The sequence below is a fragment of the Chiloscyllium plagiosum genome, chromosome 1 (assembly GCF_004010195.1).
Source record: "Chiloscyllium plagiosum isolate BGI_BamShark_2017 chromosome 1, ASM401019v2, whole genome shotgun sequence".
Lineage (NCBI taxonomy): Eukaryota > Metazoa > Chordata > Chondrichthyes > Orectolobiformes > Hemiscylliidae > Chiloscyllium > Chiloscyllium plagiosum.
In genome coordinates, this window is record NC_057710.1 from 75,009,190 (window position 1) to 75,033,997 (window position 24,808).

The 24,808-nt window shown below is 39.2% G+C and overlaps 1 protein-coding gene across 3 annotated transcripts in view; it reads left to right on the top strand.

Annotated features, from left to right (window-relative positions):
* The window catches only part of ipo11 (importin 11), a 458,122-nt gene extending 435,812 nt beyond the window's left edge, over positions 1-22,310 (top strand). For all 3 annotated transcript variants that reach the window (XM_043689423.1, XM_043689430.1, XM_043689427.1), the window contains one exon: positions 21,330-22,310. In XM_043689423.1, the coding sequence (XP_043545358.1) occupies positions 21,330-21,494 (165 nt within the window). In that variant the 3' untranslated portion in view covers positions 21,495-22,310. The remainder of the gene's footprint in view (positions 1-21,329) is intronic.
* The last annotated feature ends 2,498 nt before the right edge of the window (positions 22,311-24,808 follow it).

The window sequence follows — 24,808 nt, forward strand, 5'->3', positions numbered from 1 at the left end:
AACCTACCTCCCAGGATATTGGTGCCCTTCTGGTGCTGGTGCAACCCGTCCTGCTTGTACAGGTCCCACCTTCGCCAGAATGCAGTCCAATTGTCCAAATACCTGAAGCCCTCCCTCCTACACCATCCTTGCAGCCACGTGTTCAACTGCACTCTCTCCCTATTCCTTGCCTCACTGTCACGTGGCACCGGCAACAACCCAGAGATGACGACTCTGTCTGTCCTAGCTTTCAGCTTCCAGCCTAACTCCCTGAGCTCTTGAATGACCTCCCCACCTCTCTTCCTACCTATGTCGTTGGTGCCAACGTGCACCACGACTTCTGGCTGCACACCCTCCCCCTTAAGGATTCTGAAGATACGGTCCGAGACGTTTCAGACTCTGGCACCCGGGAGGCAACAAACCATCCGAGAGTCTCGCCCATGCCCACAGAACCGCCTGTCCGTCCCTCTAACTAGAGTCTCCTATAACTAGCGCTCTCCTCCTCTCCCCCTTTCCCTTCTGAGTCTCAGAGCCAGACCTCATGCCACAGACCCGGTCACTGCAGCTTACCCCTGCTAGGCCGTCCCCGCCAACAATATCCAAAGCGGTATACTTATTGTTTAGGGGAACGACCACAGGGGATCCCTGCACTGCCTGCTTCCTCCCCTTACCACCTCTAACTGTTACCCAGCTACCTTTGTTCTCTGGCTTCCTTGGCACATCCAGTACAACATCAGAGAAGGAAAGAGCAATGGGATTTAAACTAAAAGATTAAAAAAGATGGGTAAGAAAATCAACACAGAACATTATGAGAAAATGTTATAAAAGTGTGACATGTTATAAAGGGTTTTGGTATGGGTAAATACAAAGAAACTGGCAAGAGGATCAGTAACCAAAAGATATTGATGAAGATAATTGGCAAAAGAACTAGAAGATAAATGAGAAGTTTTTTTTATACTGAGGTATTACAATCTGGATTCTACTGCCTGAAAGAGTACTTCCCTGGTGACTTCCAAGGCAATATTTTTGAAAAAAAAGAAAAATTAGTAGGACTCCAGGGAAAAGCAAGCCAGTAACAGTGATTGAGTATCCCTTGTAAAGAGCAACCATAGGCCTGATAGACCAGGTGGTGTCTTCCTATGCGGAGAAAGTGAGGTCTGCAGATGCTGGAGATTCACCTGCACCTCCACCCACATCATCTATTGCATCCGCTGCAGCCGGTGTGGCCTCCTCTATATTGGGGAGACAGGCCGCCTACTTGCGGAGCGATTCAGAGAGCACCTCTGGGCCACCCGGACGAACCAACCCAACCAACCTGTGGCACAGCATTTCAACTCCCCCTCCCACTCCACCGAGGATATGCAGGTCATTGGACTCATCCACCGCCAAACCACAACAACCCGACGGTCGGAGGAGGAGCGTCTTATCTTCCGACTGGGAACCCTCCAACCGCAGGGGATGAACTTGGACTTCACCAGTTTCTTCATCCCCCCTCCCCCCACCTTGTCTCAGCCGGATCCTTCCAGCCCGGCACCGCCTTCCTGACCTGCAGTCGTCTTCTTGACCTCTCCGCCTCCACCCTACTCCGACCTATCACCCTCACCTTGACCTCTTTCCACCTATCACATTTCCAACTCCCCTCCTCCAAGTCCCTCCTCCCTACCTTTTATCTTCTCCTGCTGAACACTCTCTGCTCATTCCTGAAGAAGGGCCTGTGCCCGAAACGTCGAATCTCCTGTTCCCTGGATGCTGCCTGACCTGCTGTGCTGTTCCAGCAATAAAGTGTCTTCCTATGCTGCAAGCTTCTATGAGGGAGCAAATTAGAGAAGCAGCTAGAGGAAGGTGAGAGGCATGTGAGATTGGAACATTGTGGGAGCTTGAGGAATTGATGCAACATACTCGGTTGAAGCATGAGAGGAGAGTTCTGAAGGGCCAGTGGAGACAATGTTCGTAAGATATCAGAGAAAAATAATAAAAAATAGAGCAAAGATCACTCAGCATCAAGGAGCAAAGTCCAAAGTAAAACGAGAACCTGAAAGCACAGACTGTCATTTGGTTACTAACTTGTTTAGGTAGCTGATATTTTTTGTTGAGTGGAAGGAGTAAACCAATGTGAGGATGAGGAATTTTACAAAAAAATCATTCATCATACTGAAAATGCAACATTCATGTCATCTGCTAAACCCATCTGTTATCTATGACAAATCATACTCACTCACCCAAGCAAAATTATTAAAGCAATAACTATTTAATTTTAAATCTGTGATTGATTTCTGAGCTACTTATTAAACCACTAGCACAATAGTATTCTAAAGTGCATCACTGATATAAGATGTCCTATTAGATTCTAAACAGCAGAAATATTATTTACATCTAAAACTGTTTATGAAGTATTCAGTGGAATTTGAAATGTCACTGCCCTCACTATGCTAATCATAGAGTCATAGAGATGTACAGCACAGAAACATACCCTTCAGTCCAACCCGTCCATGCTGACTAGATATCCCATACCATTCTAGACCCACCTGCCAGCACCCAGTCCATATCCCTCCAAATCCCTCCTATTCATATACCCATCCAGATGCCTTTTAAATGTTGCAGTTGTACAGGCCTCCATCACTTCATCTGGCACCTCATTCCGTACATGTACCACTCTCTGCGTGAAAACTTTGCCCTTTAGGTCTCTTTTATATCTTTCCCCTCTCACCCTAAACCTATGCCCTCCAGTTTTGGACTCCTCCAACCCAGGGAAAAAGACTTTGTCCATTCATCCTATCCATGTCCCTCGTAATTTTGTAAATCTCTATAAGGTCACCCCTCAGCCTCTGACGCTCCAGGGAAAACAGCCCAAGCCTATTTAGCCTCTCCCTATAGCTCTCATCCTCCAACCCTGGCAACATCCTTGTAAATCTTTTCTGAACAATTACAAGTGTCACAACATCCTCCTGATAGGAAGGAGACTAGAATTGCATGCAATGTTCCAAAAGTGGCCTAACCAGTGTCCTGTACAGCCGCAACGTGACCTCCCAACACCTGTACTCAATACTCTGACCAGTAAAGGAAAGCATACCAAGCACCTTCTTCACTATCCTATCTACCTGCTATTCTACTTTCAAGGAGCTATGAACCTGCACTCCCAGATCTCTTTGTTCAGCATCACTCCCTAGGACTTTACCATTAAGTGTATAAATCCTGCTCAGATTTGCTTTCCCAAAATGCAGCAACTCACATTTACCTAAATTAAACTCCATCTGCCCATCTGATCAAGATCCCAATGTAATCCGAGGTAACTTTCTTCACTGTCCACTACACCTCCAATTTTGGTGTCATCTGCAAACTTGCTAACTGTATCTCTTATGATCGCATCCAAATCATTTATGTAAATAACGAAAAGTAGTGGACCCAGCACTGATCCTTATGGCACTCCACTCCATTTAAATAAATGTCCATTTGGCTGTTATTTCAACCAAAATGGATAACCTCACATTTACCAACATTATACTCCATTTGCTAGCCCCTTGCCTACTCACTTATCTATCCTTCTGCAGACTTTCAGCATCCTCTGCGAACTTTGTTCCAAGACTCATTTTAGTGTCAAATGTGAACTTTAACACACTACACTTGGTCCCCACCTCTAAATTATCTATGTAAATTGTAAACAATTGCGCTCCTAACACTGAACCCTGAGGGACACCACCAGCCACTGATCACCAACCAGAAAAATATCTTATTTATCCGCACTCTTTGCTTTCTGTTAGTTAGTCAATCTTCTAACCATGTTAATATATTACCCATAATGCCATGCACCTTTATCTTACGCAGCAGCCTTTTGTGTGGTATTTTATCAAATGCTTTCTGGACAAAATTTAAAATTTGAGAACAGCACCAAGGTGTTGACTGTTATGAAGAGGCAAGAAAGCTGTAGAACCTTGATCTACAATGCTCTATAACATCTGAAGAAAAGGTTGGGGAAAAGCCTCACATATGGCATTGACACCTTTGTGGAATGCAAATTGCAAAACTGTAATTCATTTCTCATAATTTCCTATGAAATCTTGAGTTCAAAATTTCCAATAACTCTCAAAATAATGCCTGCCTTATTAAGTGAGGAAGCTTTGCTCGTTGGTCATTTTCTCATTTCTCACTTTTCTGACCGGATTGCTTCTGAATATAGTCCTCAGCAGCATATCAGTTGATGCCCAATCAATTATTCTTAAATAAATTGATGGATTTTTGTTACTCAATAGTATTAACAGGCATTTTGAGGTAAAAGTGGGTATATATGGTCTTAGGTTAGGGGGGCACGGTATCTCAGTGATTAGCACTGCTGCCTCACAGCACTAGGTTCCATTCTGTGTGGAGTTTGCGCATTCTCCCTGTGTCTGCATGGGTTTCCTCCCACAGTCCAAAGTTGTGCAGTTAGGTGAATTGACCATGCTAAATTTCCCATAGTGTCCAGGGATGTATAGGTTAAGTGGTTTAACCATAGGAAATGCAAGGTTACTGGGATAGGGTAGGATTCTGTTTGGGGAGTTGGAGTGGACTCAATGGACCAAATGGCCTCCTGTAGAGGTTCTATGTCTATGATGGCACATGACCTTATTGAGTGGTGGTACAGACTGGAAGGGTGAAATGGCCTACTTTTGTTCCCCATGTTCTTATGAAATGGTGCTAATGTCATTTTTTTGTTCTGCAAAGACCTAGGAGCGCTGGCAGTTTTATTTAGTGTATTCACCTTCCCATTTCAAGGGTGTTTTAATGTGCTTTCAACGCTTTAGATATCCAACAGAATACCGCAGTAGAAGAAAAACTTGGTCTATATTCACTCTGATTTCTTTCCACAGATACTGCCAGAATTTCTGAGCTTTTCCAGCAATTTCTGTTTTTGTTTCTGATTTATAGCATCTACAGTTCTTTTGGTTTTTATTTGGTCTATATTCATTTTGCTTGGAAAAGTAATGAGCCTATTGTTATGGCTATCTACTTGAATGAATATGAATGTAAGACTGTCAAACCCACGACATTCAGTAAGTACATTTCTTTAAGGTGTGTACACACAAAAGGGGGCTAAAAAGCATAATTATGTGCAATTATGAGCAATGAATCTGATAGCTGTTTGTCATTGCAATTCCGCTGCATGTGCTAGTTACCCATCAGCTGTACACTATGGGGATATTTTAAAATACTGACAATTTAGAAATATTGGTTTAGCATTTTAGTGTTCTGTACTTAGCAGAAATCTTATTGTGCAAAGCAAAATAATAATTTTCTGGCAGCGTGCCCCTTTCAAGAAGTAGTCCAGAGGTGTATTGCTTGCAAAGTAGCAGCTTATATGCATAACCAAATGTGAAATTGAGACATTTGTGGGAAATCGAACATCAGTCTTGGAACTTATGAAAATGATTTTTTTTGCTTTTGGGAGCTTTTATCACAGATTTAATTTAAATCATTAAACATGAAAATATAGTTTTTAAATTATGTGCATATGTGAAAATTACTATTGCTATGATGCAATAAGAAATTGAGAGTTCATATGAGAAATCACTCTTCTGATGCCTCCATTAGACACAGTATTTTACATTTGTTACGTTATTGGCATTACTTGAGCAAACTATCAACTCGGAGAAAGTGAGGGCTGCAGATGCTGGAGATCAGAGCTGAAAATGTGTGGCTGGAAAAGCGCAGCAGGTCAGGCAGCATCCAAAGAACAGGAGAATCGACGTTTCGGGCTTATGCCCGAAACGTCGATTCTCCTGTTCCTTGAATGCTGCCTGACCTGCTGCGCTTTTCCAGCAAACTATCAACTGGGCAAGATCATATCTTGCTATATGTGTAGAGCTAAAAATTATTTTAATGACATGCATTCTTAGCAATTTGACAAAAGAATTGTTCTTTACTTATGTTGAAAAAAGTGTATAGCCTGTTGGTCTATAAAGCGATCAGGAATACCTTAGTCATAAAGAGATCAGGAATATACTTCTGTCGGTGAATAGCAACAGATTAGCCTAAAACGTTCACAATTTAGTAAGTCAATGACTGTAAATAAGTTTCACAGTATAAACAGAAACTAATAAAATGCAATCAGTACCTGCAAAAGAAAACTAAATTAAAATGTCAGATGTAATCTATTATCAGTCACAAAGGTCTGTACCAAGCCAATCTATTTACATTTTGCGGATGTCAATCATACTTCTATGCATCTTTTGCTTTAATTTTCAACAGTTACCATTTTCCTTTCCCAAATAAAAATATTCTATTACAACAACATAAATTGTATAACATGGAAGGAATAATTTGGTATACTTGTTATGTTATTGCAATGGTTCAAAAAGGCAACTGACCAGCACCTTTTCAAGAGCAATCATGGATGGGCAATAAATGGTAGTCTAGCCAGTGACCTTTTTTAAAAAATCCACAAGTCATATGCTGAATCACTTTTATTTCTGTGCCATGCATCATCCTCCACTCCAGTGACAGTCTGTTTGGAATGTGTTTGGTGGGTTTTTTTGGTAGTTTTGTTTAGGAGCCATGTGAATGATTGCACTGTAATAGCATTATGCAAAATTTACTGAGAGAAAGAGAAAAGATGTTAAGACACTTACACTGGCTTATCATGACACTTGGGAATATCTCAAAGTATTTAATTTGCAGTTGATTAGTTTGAAGTGTAATGAGTTATGTGAATAGTTGTGGTAGAAGCCATTTTTTCACATAAAGAGATTCCTCAAGCAGCAGTGTACAATTAGATAATTTGAATTGGTGGTATGAATAAAGGGAAATAAAATTGGCCATGCCAAGGAAAGAATACATTTGTCCTTTTCAGTTTATGCCTTTGGACCTTGCTCTTTGAATAACTTCTTTGGAGCCATCACATTGTATTCTTCATTCTGTTCTATTACCCTTATGCATTTTGTATGGTGGGACCTGCCTGTACTGTACACAAAACAAAATTTTTCACTGTACCGAGATGCATGTAACAATAATAAATCAAATTAAATCAAATCTTTCATTTGTAGTAAAACCACTGGGGCAGGCAAGCAGGATCTCAGTTCAACATCGCTTTTGCAGAAAAGTTACATCCAACTGTACAGCACTAAGTATTACATGTAACTGAGTTGACACACCCTAGCATGTGATTCAGATTTGTAAGGTTAAATCCCACTCCAGGACTTAAGCCCAAAAATCAAGGTTGCCATCTCAATGCAGAATAAAGGGAGTGTTTTAATGCAGCAGTTCTATCTTTCAAATAGATGATAAAACCCAAAGTACGGCTTGCTTTCTCTGCTGGATGTTGAAGATTCTATGACAATCTTTGGAAGGGCTGTTACTTACATTCCCACCATTACAAATACCATTTTTCAGCCAGTTCAATTCATTTTATATGGTATCAAAAAAAAATAGCTGAGGGCACTGGATACAATAAAAACTAGGTCTGTCAACAACATCTCTGACATGCTTCAGAGCTAGCTACACCCTAACCAAGTTGCTCTGGTACAGCTACTACACTGGCATCTCCCAAACAGTGTGGAAAACTGTCCACAAAAAGCAGGACAAATCCTTTGAATCAGCAACGACCTGCTCATTGATGTTCAGTTCGTAATTCACCAGAGCCTCTCAATGCCTGGACACAACTACAAATTGAGGGGTGATAGATTTAAGGCAGATGTCAGAGGCAAGTTCTTTACGTAGAGAGTGATAAGGGCGTGGAATGCTAAGGTAGTCAACTCAGCTGCATTAGGGAGATTTAAACAATCCTTAGATAAGCACATGGATGATTTTGGGATAGTGTAGGGGGACGAGCTGAAAATAATTCACAGGTCGGCACAACATTGAGGGCCGTAGGGCCTGTTCTGCGCTGTATTGTTCTATGTTCTATTATTGTCCAAAAAGAGACAAAAGAGCTGCACTTCAAACGTGAGATGAGAGCAACTAACCTTGACATTAAAATGGCAGTTCAGAGTGTGACAACAAGCAGTTGCCAAAATTAAAATAACTGGCAGTTAACTGAAACAAATCTCCCACTAATTGATATCAAGGCTAATTTATATCTAAATATGGATTTCTTTTGATTAGTTGTGGAATCTTTTAGGTATGTTGATTTAATGTTCCATGTATTTTCTTAAACATTTTGACAAATGTGCGGAGGCCAAAATACATACACTGCTCTCTGCTACAAGTTCCTGATTACAATGAATGTCTTTTGCCCAGAGGTTTTCTTAATATGTTAAGTCCAGCTGATGTAAATAACTTGTGTATTGCTTTAAAAAGTCATATTGTGTCATTTTAAAAATTGTTTTGTGCTTCAGGGTATTCGCAAAATGCCAGTGCAAAGAAGAATTAAATCTAGTACTGTATGAAAAGAGAGTGCTGATTAGTAGGCAAGTGGGTTTTAATTGGTAAAGACAATGTAGAGACATTGCCATGGAGAATATACCAGTTAGTTGGTGTCTGAAAGTTAAATGCAATTTTTATTTAAATTTAGACCAGGCAGGTTCCTCCAATTAATCAAGATATTGCCTTTAGAAATGAACCAGAAAATGGTTGTCACCTATGTTGTTAGGTTGAAACAGATACAATGTACCTACATGTTCTGTCTATGTAGAACAGGGCCCTGTGTTTTAATATATATAGTATAAATGAGTAATGTGTTTGTATTTCAGCGCAAGTGTGATAATTGTTTTTATTGCCCTGCTCATTCTTCTGAAGAAAACATATTATTCCACATTTATCTCTGTAAAATTATATCTACAATCTATCTGCTCAGTTCACTAGTCTGTTGGATGTACTCATGAAATCTATTGCTATCTGACTCAGTTTACAATTATAGTGTTCTTTCACTATTTATCAAAATCCTGGAGCTCTGTTGTCAGCAGCATAGAAACCAATCAAGTTACTTAAACACAATTTTCCTTTAACAAATCTACAAATTATCTTTCATTAATTACACTTTTATCCAGGAAAATTCCATTTTTAATTATATATGTCAATACTTTTTCTTACCTATACCAGAATGAATGCTAAATAAATTAATGGAAATTCAAAATCCCAAGCTTCCTTAAAAATTCTTTCATGGGATATAGACGTTGTTGGCAAAGTCAGCATTTAGAGTCATAGCGATGTACGGCACGGAAACAGACCTTTCAGTCCATCTCCTCCATGACGAGCAGACATCTTAACCTAATCTAATCCCATTTGCCAGCACTTAACCCATATCCCTCTAAACTCTTCCTATTCATATACCCATCCAGATGCCTTATAAATGCTGTAATTGAACCAGCCACCACCACTTTATCTGGCAGCTCATTCCATACACACACCACCCTCTGTGTGGAAAGAATTGCCCCTTAGGTCCCTTATAAATTTTTCTCTTCTCGCCCTAAATCTTTGCTCTCTAGTTCTGGATTCCAGACTAGGAAAAGACCTAGTCTACTGACCCTATTTGTGCCTCTCGTGATTTTATAAACCTCTATAAGGTCACCCCTCAGCCTCCAACGCTCTGGAGAAAACAGCCCTGGCCTATTCAGTCTCTCCCCCTTGCTCAAATCCACCAACCATGGCAACATCATTGTACACCTCTTCTGAACCCTTTCAAGATTCGCAACATCTTTCCTATAAGAGGGAGACCAGCATTGCACACAATCTTCCAAAAGTGGCTGAACCAATGTCCTGTACAGCTGCAATATGACCTCCCAACTCCTATACTCAATGCTCTGTCCACTAAAGGAAAGCATACCAAACGCCTTCTTCACTATCCTATCAACCTGCAACTCCACTTTTGAGGAACTATGAGCCTGCACTCCAAGGTCTCTTTGTTCAGCAACACTCCCCAGGACATTACCATTAAGTGTATAAATCCTGCTCTGATTTGCCTTTCCAAAATGCAGCACCTCCCATTTATCTAAATTAAACTCCATCTGCCATTTCTCAGCCCATTGGCCCATTTGGTCAAGATCCCATTGAACTCTGAGGTAACCTTCTTCACTGTCCACTACACCTCCAAGTTTGGTGTCATCTGCAAACTTATTAACTATACATCCTATGTTCACGTCCAAATCATTTATATAAATGACAAAAAGCAGTGGACTCAGCACCAATCCTTGTGGCACACCACTGGTCACAGGCCTGCAATCTGAAAAGCAACCCTCTTCCATCAGCCTCTGTCTTCCACCTTCAAGCCAGTTCTGTATCCAAATGGCTATTTCTCCCTGTATTCCATGAGATCTAACCTTGCTAACCAGTCTACCATGAGAATCCTTGTCAAACACCTTACTGAAGTCCACATAGATCACGTCCACCGTTCTGCCCTCATCAATCTTCTTCGTTACTTCTTCAAAAAAACTCAGTCTAAGTTCATGAGACATGATTTCCCATGCACAAAGCTATGTTGCCTATCCCTAATCAGTCCTTGTCTTTCCAAATATATGTAAATCCTGTCCCTGAGATTCCCTCCAACAACTTGCCTACCACCGATGTCAGGCCCACCACTGTATAGTTCCATGATTTTTCCTTACCACCTTTCTAAATACAGCTGCACCACGTTAGCCAACCTCCAGTCTTCCAACACTTCATCTGTGACTATCGTTGATATACCTATCTCAGCAAGGGGCTCAGCAATCGCTTCCCACAGAGTTCTAGGCTACACCTGATCAGGTGCTGTGGATTTATCCATTTTTATGCATTTTAAGACATTCAGCACCACCATCTCTGTAATATGGATATTTTTCAAGATGTCACCATCAATGTCCACACATTCTATATCTTCCATGTCCTTCTCCACAGTAAACACTGATGCAAAATACTCGTTTAGTATTTTCCCCCATCTCCTGTGGTTCCACACATAGGCTGCCTTGCTGATCTTTGAGGGGGTCTATTCTCTCCATAGTTATCCTTTGTCCATAATGTAATTATAAAATCCCTCTGGATTCTCCTTAACCCTACTTGCTAAAGCTATCTCATGTCCCCCTTTTTGCCCTCCTGATTTCTCTCTTAAGTATACTCCTACTGCCTTTATACTCTTCTAAGGATTCACTCAATCTCTCCTGTATACCTGACATATGCTTTCTTCTTTTTCACCAAACCCTCAATTTCTCTAATCATCCAGCATTCCCTATACCTACCAGCCTTTCCTTTCACCCTAACAGGCATATATTGTCTCTGACCTCCCGTTGCCTCGTTTTTGAAGGCTTCCCATTTTCCCACTATCTCTTTACCTTCGAACATCTGCCCTCAATCGACTTTTGGAAATTTTTGTCTAATACCACCAAAATTGGCCTTCCTCCAATTTAGGACTTTAACTTTTAGATCTGGTCTATCCTTTTCCATCACTATTTTAAAACTAATAGAATTATGGTCACTGGCCCCAAAGTGCTCCCCCACTGAGCTCCCCCACTGACACCTCAGTCACCTGCCCTGCCTTACTTCCCAAGAGTAGGTCAAGTTTTGCACCTTCTCTAGTAAGTACATCTACAAACTGAATCAGAATAGTTTCTTGTACACACTTAACAAATTCTTCTCCATCTAAATCCTTAACCCTTTGGCAGTCCCAGTCTATGTTTGGAAAGTTAAAATCCCCTACCACAACCAACCTATTATTCTTATAGATAACTGAGACCTCCTGAGATTTGGGTGCAATAATCCTTCTTGTTTGTTATCCATCCCCAGCTGCCCTTGTGGTGAACATCCTTTTTTAAACCAATGCAGTTCATCTGGTGTAGATGCACTCACATTCATGCTGTGAAGAGAGGTTGAGAATTTTAATACTGCAATAGTGAAAGAATAGCAATACAGTTCCACGTCACGGTGGTGCATTATTTGGGGGAGCTTTCAGATGCCAGTGTTCTCACGCATCTGCTGCCCTTGTCCTTCTAGGTGATAGAGGTCACAAGTTTGGAAACTGCTTTTCAAGGAACCTTGGTGAGTTGCTGCAGTGCATCTTGTAGATGGTAATCATCACTACCACCTTGTGATAGTGTGGAAGGACTGAATGTTGAAGATGATAGATGGGAACCTGACTTTTTTATAGATGGTGTCAAGCTTCATGCATGTTGTTGGTACCATGAGTGGAGCATATTCTATCTCCTGACTTGGGCCTTATCATTGGTAGAAAGAATTTGAAATGTAAGGAAGTCAGTTACTCACTTCAGAATTCCTAGTCTCTGCCCTTTCTGTCTTGCTATCTTTCTTGTTTTGTTGGTCCAATTCAGTTTTTGGTCAATCGTAACCCCTTATGTGCTAAAAATGGATCATCCATTGTGATAATGCCATGGGATTTCGGAGAGATGATTAGATGCTGTCTTGTTGCAGATGGTCGTTTCCTGGCATTTGTGTGATACAAATGGTACCTACTACTTACAGCCCAAGCCTAGTCATTGTCAATGTGCTGTTAAATTTTGACACAGAACTGCTTCACAATGAATGTTGGGTAATCATCGCTGAGCATCCTGACATCTAACATTGATGGAAGGAAGGTCATTGAGAAAGCACCTAAAGATGGTTTGGCCTTGCACAATATCAAGAGGATCTCTTGCAGCCATATTGAACTGAGATAACTGACGTCTGAAAACCATAGCCATCTTCCCATCCTTAATCCCATTGACAATGATTCTTTGACTCTTTGAAGCCACATCAGGTCAGTTATGACATGATGTCAGTGTGGTCATTTCCCACTTATCCTCTTGGATTTATCTCTTTTATCCATGTCTAGGTCAAGGCTTTCATAAAGTTCAGTTTCCTTAGCCTCCTGAGGAAGTAGAGACATTGTACTTTCTTGACTGTCACGTCAACATGGCTGTACCTGGACAGATTGTTGGTGATCATCTCCCAGGCTGTCGTCCATTTCCATTGATGCACTCAGAAGCATGCCCTCCACTCTGTTCCCTGAAGTCAGTGATCTAGCTCCTTTGCCTAGCTGACGTTGATGGAGCGATTACTGTCTTTACACCATGCCACTAAGGACTCCATCTCTTTTTGTGAAATTCGATTAAACCAACAGCTTAAAAAAAATTCAGCTCTGTATTTCTGTTTTATAGTCTGCATTGAAATATTTATGTAGTTCCATTTTGGCACAATAACAGTTCTGTTAATTAACTGCAATTAGTTCTTGAACTTATTTTATTAAGTTCTAACACACAACTTGAGAAGCAGATTTTGTGTTTATAACCTTGTGGGTGGTTTCTCATTCTATTTTTAATGGATGTTGATTAACTAGTGTAACAACTGGCTATTTGATAATCTCATAATTTGAAAGATGATGTTGGATTGACTGACAGTATTCATAAATTTAAATGAGATGTGAAATGAATTGATAGAGAGGCCAGACTAAAAAATGTCTAACATTTCTCTTTCATCTCAGTTGTCTGTGTATAATGCTGTAGGTCTGAAAGTTAATGTCACATTTTAATACTCAATAAAGCCAAAAACCAAGGTAAAGTGACGCGCAAGATTTTTAAGCAGAATTATTTCCTGGTAAAATGTTCAAGCCAACAGATTCAGTACAATCAACTGAAATGGTTGCTTGCTGAAATTCTTAATTGTACATCTTTATTAAAACAATACTTTGACTTTTGAGATGATGCTTTTTTGTTTAGTTATTTTCTGTCCCCCTCAAAGATTCTGTTTGCTTGGCAGTTCACATTTTTATTCTAATTGGTCATTTATTGTGTAAATTCATGGACAGTGGGTGCTGATGGTTTATTCATCTGTGTAGCACAGTTGAACCTGATAAGTTATTTTCGATATTGATACAATTGTTACCCAACCAGAACAGAATTTAACTGTTTATCAGTGAAGGCAAGTATGCATGATAGTGCCAGTCAGATATGGCCAAAGTCTGCTGTAATACCCCACATGGTCATATGTACTGCTGGCTTTTGTACTCGAGGTTCTACTTACAGGCTCTAAAATCTTTTGCCTGCTAAAGGTAACAACATCTCAATCTCGCACAAGAAAAGTGTCCAAAATTTAATTACATTCAATTTTAATTCTATATTTGACAACAATCCATATAAATATGTATTGAATGCTTACTTTACTTATCAAATACTGTACTACTATATTGCTTCAAACACTATAAAACTGCATTACAACTAACCTCAACTTATAGTTTTAGTGCTAAGGTTTTTTATGATCAATTGTGTACACGGTGCATGCAGAAACCCATCTTGCTATCCAGTATAATTTCAACATCTATACAAACCTACCTGACCTGAAGTGCACACATTCTTCTTGTAAGATTGCCTCTTACTTATTCCTGAAGATTTAAGAACATATTGACAGATTGGAAGCTTACAAGCTTCAAATGTGCATAGAAGACTATAGAATCATAACAAGTAGAAATAGGCCACTTGGGTTTGAGAGGAGAAAGTGAGGTCTGCAGATGCTGGAGATCAGAGTCAAGAGTGTGGTACTGGAGAAGCACAGCAGGGCAAGCAGCATCCAAGGAGCAGGAGAATCGACGTTTCAGGCATAGGCCCATCCGGAATTACTGATGAAGGGTTTATGCCCGAAATGTCGATTCTCCTGCTCCTTGGATGCTGCCTGACCTGCTGTGCTTTTCCAGCATTACACTCTCGACACTTGGGCTTTCAAGCTTACTCTGCCATTCAACAAGTTTGTCAGTGGTATTTGATATTGATTCCATTCGCCTGTCCAATCTCTAGATCTCATGATTCTCTTGATTTCTAAAAATCTATTTTTGTCTTTCTTAAATATATTCAATGATGGAGCATCCACAGCTCTCTGGGACAAAAAATTCTCGAGATTTATTTACTCCTTACCTTGATCTAAAATGGCCAACCTTTATTCTGGATTTATGAACTCTTAGTTCTAGACTCTCCAGCCAAAGGAACCATTTTCCCAGCATCTATCCTGACATTTACCTCGTGATGTTTTTAAATCAGCCCTCCGGATGAGTTGAGCATCACTGGTAAAGCTAGCATCTGATGTCCACATTGTTAGAAAGGGAGTTGCAAGGTTTTGACCTAGTGGTAATAAAGGAATACCAATATATTTCCAAGTCAAGATGGGGTGTGATTTGGAGGGGAACCTGTACATCTGTTCTTGTGCTAACTGACAGAGGCTGTACGTACATTTGAACACACAGATAAGGAGTAGGTAGTTCAGCCCCCCAAGCCTGCTCTACCATTCAATAAGACCATGGCTAATCTGATTGTGACCCCTCATCCATTTTCCCTTCTACCCCTGATAGCATAACCCCTTTGCTTAACAACTACCAATCTACCTGAGCCTTCAAAAGGTTCAAGAACTCTGGTTCCACCACCCATTTTTAATTCGCCTGTGGGACTGGACATCATTGGATGCGATAGCATTTATTGCTCATTACTAGATTCCCTGGCGAAGGTGGTTGTGAACCTTGTTGAACTGCTGCAGCCAGTAGATCCACAATGCCATTAAGTAGGGCATTCCAGGACTTTGAAACCGTGACAATGAAGGAACAGTGAGATATTTCCAAATCAGGGTGTTGAGTGGCTGAATTGCTTATTCCTGCTCCTAGTTCTTGTGTTGACTGTGGGAATAGTGGAGCTTGATTTCCAGAGCACTACTCCACTGAGTTTTAACAATATTAGCCTAGGAGCCTAACTTTGTGCAGTAGCCTCCATGTGTGGTGTCTTATTGAACACATTTTAAAAATTGAATCCATTAATCCACTTGTTCCCTTTTACCTACCTGCTACAACCTCAAAAAGCTGTGATTTGTATATTACACTCCCTGTAACTGAGCTTTTGATATATGAATACATATTCTCATTCCCAGCCTCCAACTTTCCAAAAGCTATTGTCTCAAACATCAGCGTTTTATTGGCCATGCATTGAGCAGTTGGTTTTCTTTGCTGGGAGGATCTGCACATATCAATTTATGTTTGTTCGAGCCACTTGAAGATCTAGATGCCAGGTTAATTTTTATAAGCCAAGTTTTGATCACTTAATGTAGATCATTATGTAAGAAGTTATAATAACAAAGCAATCCTGCCAAATCAGGCAGCCCATTCTTTTTTTAGCCCAAAGCCATTCTCAGCTTCATCCTGGACATTAGTATACTTGAAGATCTATTTTCTCACCTTTTTGGATCTGGAAGACAACAAGATAAATCTTTTTTTTCTCCAGACATTGCATATGATTTTCAACCATTGAGTTAAGAAATAGACTGAAAATATCTTTGCTATTCACAACTGAGTTTTCAATCATTAATTTTTAGCTTAACCTGATGATAAATAAGTTGCCATTTTAGACAACATTTTACATTTTTGGCTGTATTATTGAAAGCTGTTTAAAGCTGTCTGCGTACAGTTATATCCTTGTTTATGCTGTTTGTACAGAATTTGGACATTGAGAAGATAGTTTTCTCATTTCTGCGAGATTAAATTCCTTATCTGATCAGATGCTGCAGCTCACACGCAACTGTTAAGATCTTGCACAATATCAGTTTTATTCCATGTTGAAAATGTTATTGTTCCATTTTACAATATTATGCTATCAATCTGTCTAAAATCAACCAATTCTTTGTCACCTATTAACAGGCAGAACATTTTTTTCACTCTTAACCCTTTAAAATAACTTTTTTGGATACTGTTCAGCATAAGCCAAAAATGAAAAATCTTGTCTAAAATGGCAATTTTTTATCATCAAATTCCATTCAAAATTAATGAATGAAAACTCAAGTGTGAATAGTAAGTCCTCTGATACCTTTCTAAGTGCCAACTCATATATCGAACCATAATGAGTTTATTGTCAGTAAAGCTTACCACAGCCCACACCTACAATTTGAAGAGAAGCAGAGAAGGTCTGCTAGTTTGAGACAATCTCATCCTTCAACCAACATCACCAAAACACATGTAACTGCTCATTTATCTCCTGTGTTGTTCAAGAAATCTTGTGACTTGCAGTGTATGAATTAGTGTGCATGCAATTACTTTGAATGCATTTTTATAGAAGCAGAGAACACAGAAGAAGACTATTTAATCCATCATGTCTGTGCCAGCTCTTTAGAAAGAACTAACCATTCTGTTCCAATCATGCAGATTTTTCCTTTTCGATGATCTAATTCCTTCCGAATGATAAATTTAAATTTTCTTTCATCACCCTTTATGACAATGCATTCTAGATCATAACAACCTGCTGTTCAATTCTCCTAGTCTGCCTGTTCTGGTTCTTCTGGTGATAACAGTCAATCTGAGGTTGCTGGCTATCAGCCTCCTTATCAGGGAATCAGTTTATTCCTAACTACTGCATCAAAAGCAATCATAATTTTAAAAACCTCTATTTAATACCATCTTAACCTTTTTCTGCTTTCAGAAAAACAATTCCAACTTTTCTTATCTCCACATAGTTGAAATACGGGTAGTTCTTCTATAACGCAATTATTGAGTTCTTGTGCAACCTCGTGTTATAAAGAAAATTGTGCTATAGAAACAGCACTTATTGTTGGTGATATAAATGTGTTTCAGCCAACACACATTCTAAAAGTTCCCTCTTTAGAAATAGTGTCCCCAATTCATCATGTTAATGAAATGTGCATTATAGCAGAATAACCTGTGAAGTTATTTAGCATGAATCAATTTGAGAGTTCCTGATGATCTGATAATAGTTGAAGAAATATTATGATATACAAATATGATCACATTTATATATTTCTAACAGATTGGTGTATGATTGCTCAAGATGAAATATCCTTCCTGCTTGAAAGTACTGTTTTCTTTTATTCACTGTGAAAAGATTCTTTACAGTTGTAGAATGGGGGAGTATTTTCCTTGGTCAGGGTTGTGGAGACGGTTAAGACCTAAAGATCCAGTTTCTTTCTTTCTTTGTAAATGGAATATATGTTAAAAGAATAGAAATTGATTTATAATGACATGGACAAATGAGATGTGTGAAAAGTAATGGAAGTAGAAAATAAATTGAGAATATTTGGTTGTAATGAAAGGAACGTCTGAGCAAGGAACAAGAGGAGTCCATTCAGCCCCTCAAGTCTGCCCCACCATTCAGTAAGATCATGATTGGTCTGATTTTAACTTAAACTCTACATATCCCAAGAACCTTTCATCCCCATGGTATTCAAAAATCTGTTTCTGTGCCTTAAAAGGATTTAAAGACTGTACATCCACTGCCATTTGAGGAAGGGAATTCCAAAGACTGTCAACCCTCATCTCTGTTTGAAATGGGTGTTCCCTTATTTTTAAACTATGACTCCTAATTCTAGATTCAATCACAAGAGGAAACACCCTTTCAATGTCCACCCAGTCAAGTCCCCTCAGGATCTTGTATGTTCAATTAGGTCACCACTGATTCTCTAAACACCATAGGATAGGAGGCCCAACCAGTCTAGCTTTTCCTTCAGGCAGTCCACTCATTTGTGGTATTAGTCTCAAAACAAAAGCAGAAGTTGTCAGAGAAACTCAGCAGAAATGCCAGCATCTGTGGGAAGAGAGCAGAACTGTTAATTTAGTAAACTTTCTCTGAACTGCTTTCAATGCATTTAACATCCTTCTGTAACTATGGTGATCTGTATTGTACACATTATACCAGATGCAGTCTCACCACCTTTACCAAATGTTTAATTTTTGCAAATACTGTTTTTATATTTTGCATTAGAATTCTTTTCTTCTGTGTGACTATGTAGAGGCAAAATTGGCAGTTAGGTTTTTGCCTTTCCTATATTAGTTGGACCACACCTAGAATATTGTGAACAGTTGTTTCGTGCTCTTCTCAAAGGAAAGATATCTTGACATTGGAGACAATCCAGAGAAGGTTCACTAGGTTGATTCTGGATATGGAGGAATTTCCTTATGAGATGAGTTTGAGTAGCTTTGGCCTGAATTCATTTGGAGTTTAGGAGAATGAAGGGTGAAGCCTATAAGATTGACTGGGGACTTGGTAGTGTTGATGTGGAGCAATTCCTTCCCCTTGTGGAAGAGTTTAGGACCAGAGAGCATAATCCCAGAGTCAGTGGTCACCATTTGAGACTGAGATGAGGAGGAATTTCTTCTCACAGTAGTTAGAAAATCAATGCAATTCTTTGCCTTAGAGAGTCGTTCAAGGCTAATTTATTAAATATATTCAAGGCTAAGCTTTTTAATCAGTAAAGGAATCAAGAGATATAGGGAAATGGTAATGAAAATGTTGAAGATCTGGTCAGCCATCATGTTATTGACTGGCAGAGCAAAGTCCATGGGCCAGATAGCCTAATTCTCATGGTTGCTTTATGGTTTTGTAGATATAATGGAAGGAACATTCTAGTACACTGTCCTGAGATTGTTGTCTTGTTCTTGTTCTTATGTTATTCCTGCCTGCTGTTGGTGGTTCAAATCAGGTTATTTCCAGCTAGATGCTGTGGGCTTCATGGTGAGGAGTCACAAGTTGATGACCCCTGAGTCATGGGGAGGGCGGAGAAGGAGCTTTTGAAACTTCCAATTAGTGCCATTATTTGGAGTTCATATTTACTATCACGATGTGCCTCAAGGTTACTTGTATCAGATGAATGACTAGTACCTTAATTTCACACTGCATAAACTTGTCATTGTTACATAATCAAAGTCAGGGACTACTAATTAAATTGTTTCTTGCTTCCTATTCTCAATCGTAATTCTACTTTGTAATAGGGAGCAAGAGGTCATTTGTAGAGTTGCATCAATTTCACCCTCTTTGTGGGATGTGTTTTCAGGAAGGTTGTACAGAACAAATGTATTTGTGTGTTTCTTTATGGTAGTCAGTGCTTTCTATAAATATTCTTAACTTTAGTAATTAAGATGCTATCTTTACCAAGTTTATAAAATAAATTGGAAAATTTCTAGATGTGTTATTAAATCCAATTGGAGTAGAATAAGTTGCATCCTAAATATACTTCACTAAGCAACAGTCTGTTGAGTTTTCCATAACTGTAACGGTATTGCATTTTTAAGCAGGTATTCTGGACTACTTTGGGATTAAAGGATATGATATGGTAGCCAGTTCAGAAATCTAGCTCCAAGCTAGGCATGACTAAGAGCTGAAATATTCTAGGCTATAGAACTTCAGGAAAATTGAAAAAGAGGATGAGTAATAGTGTTGATAAAAGATATAACTACAGCAGTAGAAGAAAGTGATTTCAGTGAAGCTGTGGGAGCACAATAGATATTATTTGAAAGTCTTGTAGGAGTTGTTTACATAATTCCTCATGGAAGTAATATAGGGGAACTACGTGTATGTTGAAGTATAGACAAATAAAATAACAATGTGTGCTTGTTAAAGACTGCAGGCAAGATTACATGAACTCTGGGTAGAAAAAGCATCATTAGCTTTTAATATCTAATCTTCATCTTCATGTATTCTTGGCTAGGGAGGCAAGATAGCTATGTTGCTGTCATGCAAAGTGGTGAATGAAGTACATGAAAACTATGCAAAGTAAATTTGTTTCTAATTTGCATCTTTTTTGAAAAGTGTCAATCCTTGAGTCATCACTTTTTTTTTAATATCGCCTCACTGAAGTCGGTAATGGATCTGAATTGGCATTATATATTTGGTTCACAAATACCAACTTGAAGTTTCATAAATTTTTAAATACATTCACGCACCCATTAATTTGCGTAAATTACAATAAAGTATGTCTTCAATTTCTTTAATTGATTCTGAGTGAAGAAATCATGATTTTAAAAAGAATCAGTGACTCTGTTGTATTGATTGATATGCTTCCAGGTCCAAACCAGTTTTCTACTTGGAAGACATTCAACACAAACCACTGCAGTAATTGCATTTTAAGACAGAAAAGAAGTTTTATAGAAACCTAGCAGATCCTCTGGAAATTTATGGGGAAATTGAGGTACATTGCTTAAGCATATTGGCTGGTTGGTGGGCCAAGCAAGTAGGTACAATGTTAGGTTGATCTCCCCAGTAATCATGTTATGTACCTTTTACTGTGTGTTGAATAATCTTACTTAACAAAATCTGAGGACCAGCTTTAATGCATCTTATTGAATAGATCCCGACAAAAATATTTCTTGTAACTTAATAAAGCAACATTGGTATGAAATTTACAAATTAACCCATTGATCTTTCACCAACCATAACAGCTTGAAAAAAGCTTGCAAATAAAGTTCACTTGATGGTCAAACGAGCAGCATGGAAATCAGTTCATCTTTTAATAACGTGCAGGTGGTACCTCTACAAAGGAATTTTTGTTTACAATATGCGACTTGCAATATGCGACACTTCAATATGCGACTTGCAATACTCTGCAAGCAACCTGGGAACATCGTTGTTAAGTGAATTGACAAGTAGCAAATGCAGCAGCTGTATTATATGCTACAAAGAAAGAATGTGTTGCCAGTGCTAATCATTATGGTTTTCATCTAATTCCTGCAGCTTGCATTGAAGGACCCAGTACACAGTGTGTCGCTGCAGCAATTTGTCTACGAGAAGCTAAAGGCACAGCAAGAGTTACTCGGAGAGCAAGGATTCCAGAGTCTAATAGAATCTGTGGACACAGAAGTTATCAGACAACTGCAAGGGTTTTTACAAAAATTGTGAAAATAAATTTCCTCTAGTTGAAGAAATGGAATTATATTCTTACAGCAAATGCACCAGAGCTTCCAACATCAGAGTGGCAGTAGCCCTCATACACAATCTGATGTAGTATCCTGATGAAAAAAATCAAGTTAACATTATTTTGAACTGTGCTAAAAAGAACCAATGTAGTTTGAGACAACTGTTGCTGGGGGTTTAAAAACTATGAGCTTCTTGTAGCTTTATTGTTCATTGTATTTGAATACACGAGAATGTGTTTTTTTTGTATTATTTGAAAGATTACAGAAAATTACAGGGTGTGACTACAGAAAGCAGTTTGTGTGATATCAAGAACACAGTAATTGGATGAAAATTGAGCTTTTGGAAAGAAAAGGTTTTTACTGTGTCCAGTACATTTTAGCTACAGCTGCAAAGCCTGCAGCTCATTTCTTATATTATGTTAACCAGCTCACAGATAATTTGTGTTTAATGCACATATATAAACATTGAGAATTGTCTAGATTAAAGTTTGCCTAAGTCTGGGATATATGTTGCCTTACTGTATTTTATTGACCTTACCTCAACTAAAAACCTACCTTTCAGCATTTTGAGTTCTTTTTAAACAATTATCAACTGATAAATTAGTCCTTGCAGAACCCAAGTATATCTTTTCAATATAAATTTCAATCTTTCTTGGTTCAGATCCACAATGTTCCTAGTGGTTTTTATGTTGATAAGTAGCATAGACCTTGAGCATTGACCAACATTTAGTTTTCAATCTAATTACAAAATGCTTTAAGAATGATACCAGTGAAAACATTAAAGTCTTTATTTAGCAAATGCTGTTGAAATGGGTTTTTGTTCAGCATGAGATCCTAAAACTACTGTTTGACCTTGTGTATCAAGGCACAGCATAGATATTTAATGAAGAGTGAAAGGCGTGAAAAGTTTTGCATACAAAATAGAACTTTTGAACCAGCACACATTCAGTGCACCTAATTTAAGTTTATTTCATTTTGCCAGTGTGACAAGATGAGCAGAACTTTGTAACAAATATCTTAGAATAGCATAGTCACTGCAAGCACCTGACAAATTGAGAGACTGAGAATCCATCAGTGTTTAATTGCTTAATTAGAATAAGTCCTTAATTGAAATCTGTAGATGCTAAAGTTTTAGGTTCCTGTATTTCATTACATGTGTGACTGCAGAAGTCTCTAGCTGCTGCAGACAATAGTAAGTGGTGCAAACTGACAGGAATAAATGACAGAAATGGAACAATTAAGTAAGGAGTAATCAGGATGAAACTTAGTTCAGAAAAGTTAACCAGCAGCAAAAAGAGTAGAGCAGAGCTGACTATATGTACATGGGAACCAAGATTGGCAGATAGCTGTAATCAATTGGAGACTTTTTGGGGGCTTTTTTATCCTCTGGATTAGAGGTGCCTTTAACCAAAGTCATTAGCCATCAAGGACTCTGTATGTCTCCAGTCTAAAAATAACCCCTTTGCAATCCAACTGCTGCACTGATAACAGATTCAACAATCAGAATAATTGATGAATGAGGGTTGGAAGGCCAGAACATGGGTAAGCAGCAACTTTAGAAAATAGAATAATACAGCACAGTGCAGGCCCTTCGGCCACAAAGTTGTGCCAAGCATTTATCTTAATCTAAGATGAACCTAACTGAAACACACCTCAATTTACTGCTGTCCATGTGCTGTCCAGTAGTCGCTTAAATATCCCTAATGACTCTGACTCTATGACGACAGCTGGCAGTGCATTCCACGCACCCACCACTCTGCATAAAGAACCTACCTCTGACATCTCCCCTAAGCCTTCCTCCAATCACCTTAAAATTATGATCCCTCGTGACAGCCATTTCAACCCTGGGGAAAAAGTCTCTAGCTATCTATTCTATCTATGCCACTCATTACCTTGTACCTCTATCAAGTCACCTCTCTTCCTTCTCCTCTCCAGTGTGAAAAGCCCTAGCTCACTCAACTTCTCTTCATAAGGCAAGCCCTCCAATTCATGCAGCATCCTGGTAAATCTTCTCTGCATCCTCTGTAAAGTATCTACATCTTTCCTATAATGAGGCGACCAGAACTGGACATAATATTCCAAGTGTGGTCTAATCAATGTTTTATAGAGCTGCAGCAAAACCTCGTGCCTCTTAAACTCAATCCTCCTGTTAATAAAAGCCAAAACACCATACGCCTTCTTAACAACCTTATCAACGTCGATGGCAACTTAGAAGGATCTGTGTACATGGACCCCAAGATCCCGCTGTTCCTCCACACTGACAAGAATCCTGTCTTTAACCCTATATTCAGTATTCAAATTCGACCAACCAAAATGAAACACTTCGCATTTATCCAGGTTGAACGCCATCTACCACTTATCAGCCCAGCTCTGCATCCTGTCAATGTCTTGTAGTCTGCCACAGCCGCCGACACTATCTAGAGCACCACTGACCTTGAGCAAACTTACTAACCTACCCTTCCACTTCTTCATCCAAGTTATTTACAAATGGCAGGGCCCAAAGACAGATCCCTGCGGGACACCACTGGTCACTGACCTCCAGGCAGAATACTTTCCATCCACTACCACTCGCTGTCTTCTTCCGGCAGCCAAATTTCCCTGTATCCCATGTCTCCTAATTTTCTGAATGAGCCTACCATGGGGAACCTTTTCAAATGCCTTACTGAAATCCATATACACAACATCCACTGCTCAACCTTTATCAACTTGTCTCGTTACATCCTCAAAGAACTTAATAAGGCTTGTGAGGCATTATCTGCCCGTTACGAAGCCATGCTGACTATCTTTAATCAAACTATGTTTTCCAGATAGTCATAAATTCTATCTCTCAGAATCCTTTCCAGTACCTTGCGTTACCACAGACGTAAGACTAACTGGCCTGTAATTCCCAGGGATTTCCCTATTCTCTGTCTTGAACAGAGGAACAACATTTGCCTCCTTCCAATCATCCGGTACTACTCCTGTGGAATCTCATTCCTCACTTCCCGTAGTAACCTTGGATATATCTGGTCTGGTCCTGGGGAATTATCTATCTTGATGCTTCCCAGAGTTTCCAGCACATCCACCTCCTTAATATCAATCTGTTCAACCCTATTAACCTGGTCCACAGTATTCGTACTATCATTAAAGTCTCTTTCTCCAGTGAATACTAAGTAAAAAATCTCATGTAGGGCCTCCCATACCTCTTTAGGCACAAATCCCCTCCAGTATCCCTGATTGGCCCTACCCTCTCACTGATCATTTTCTTACTCACTATGTACATGTAGAATGCCTTTGGGCTTTCCCTAATTCTCCCCA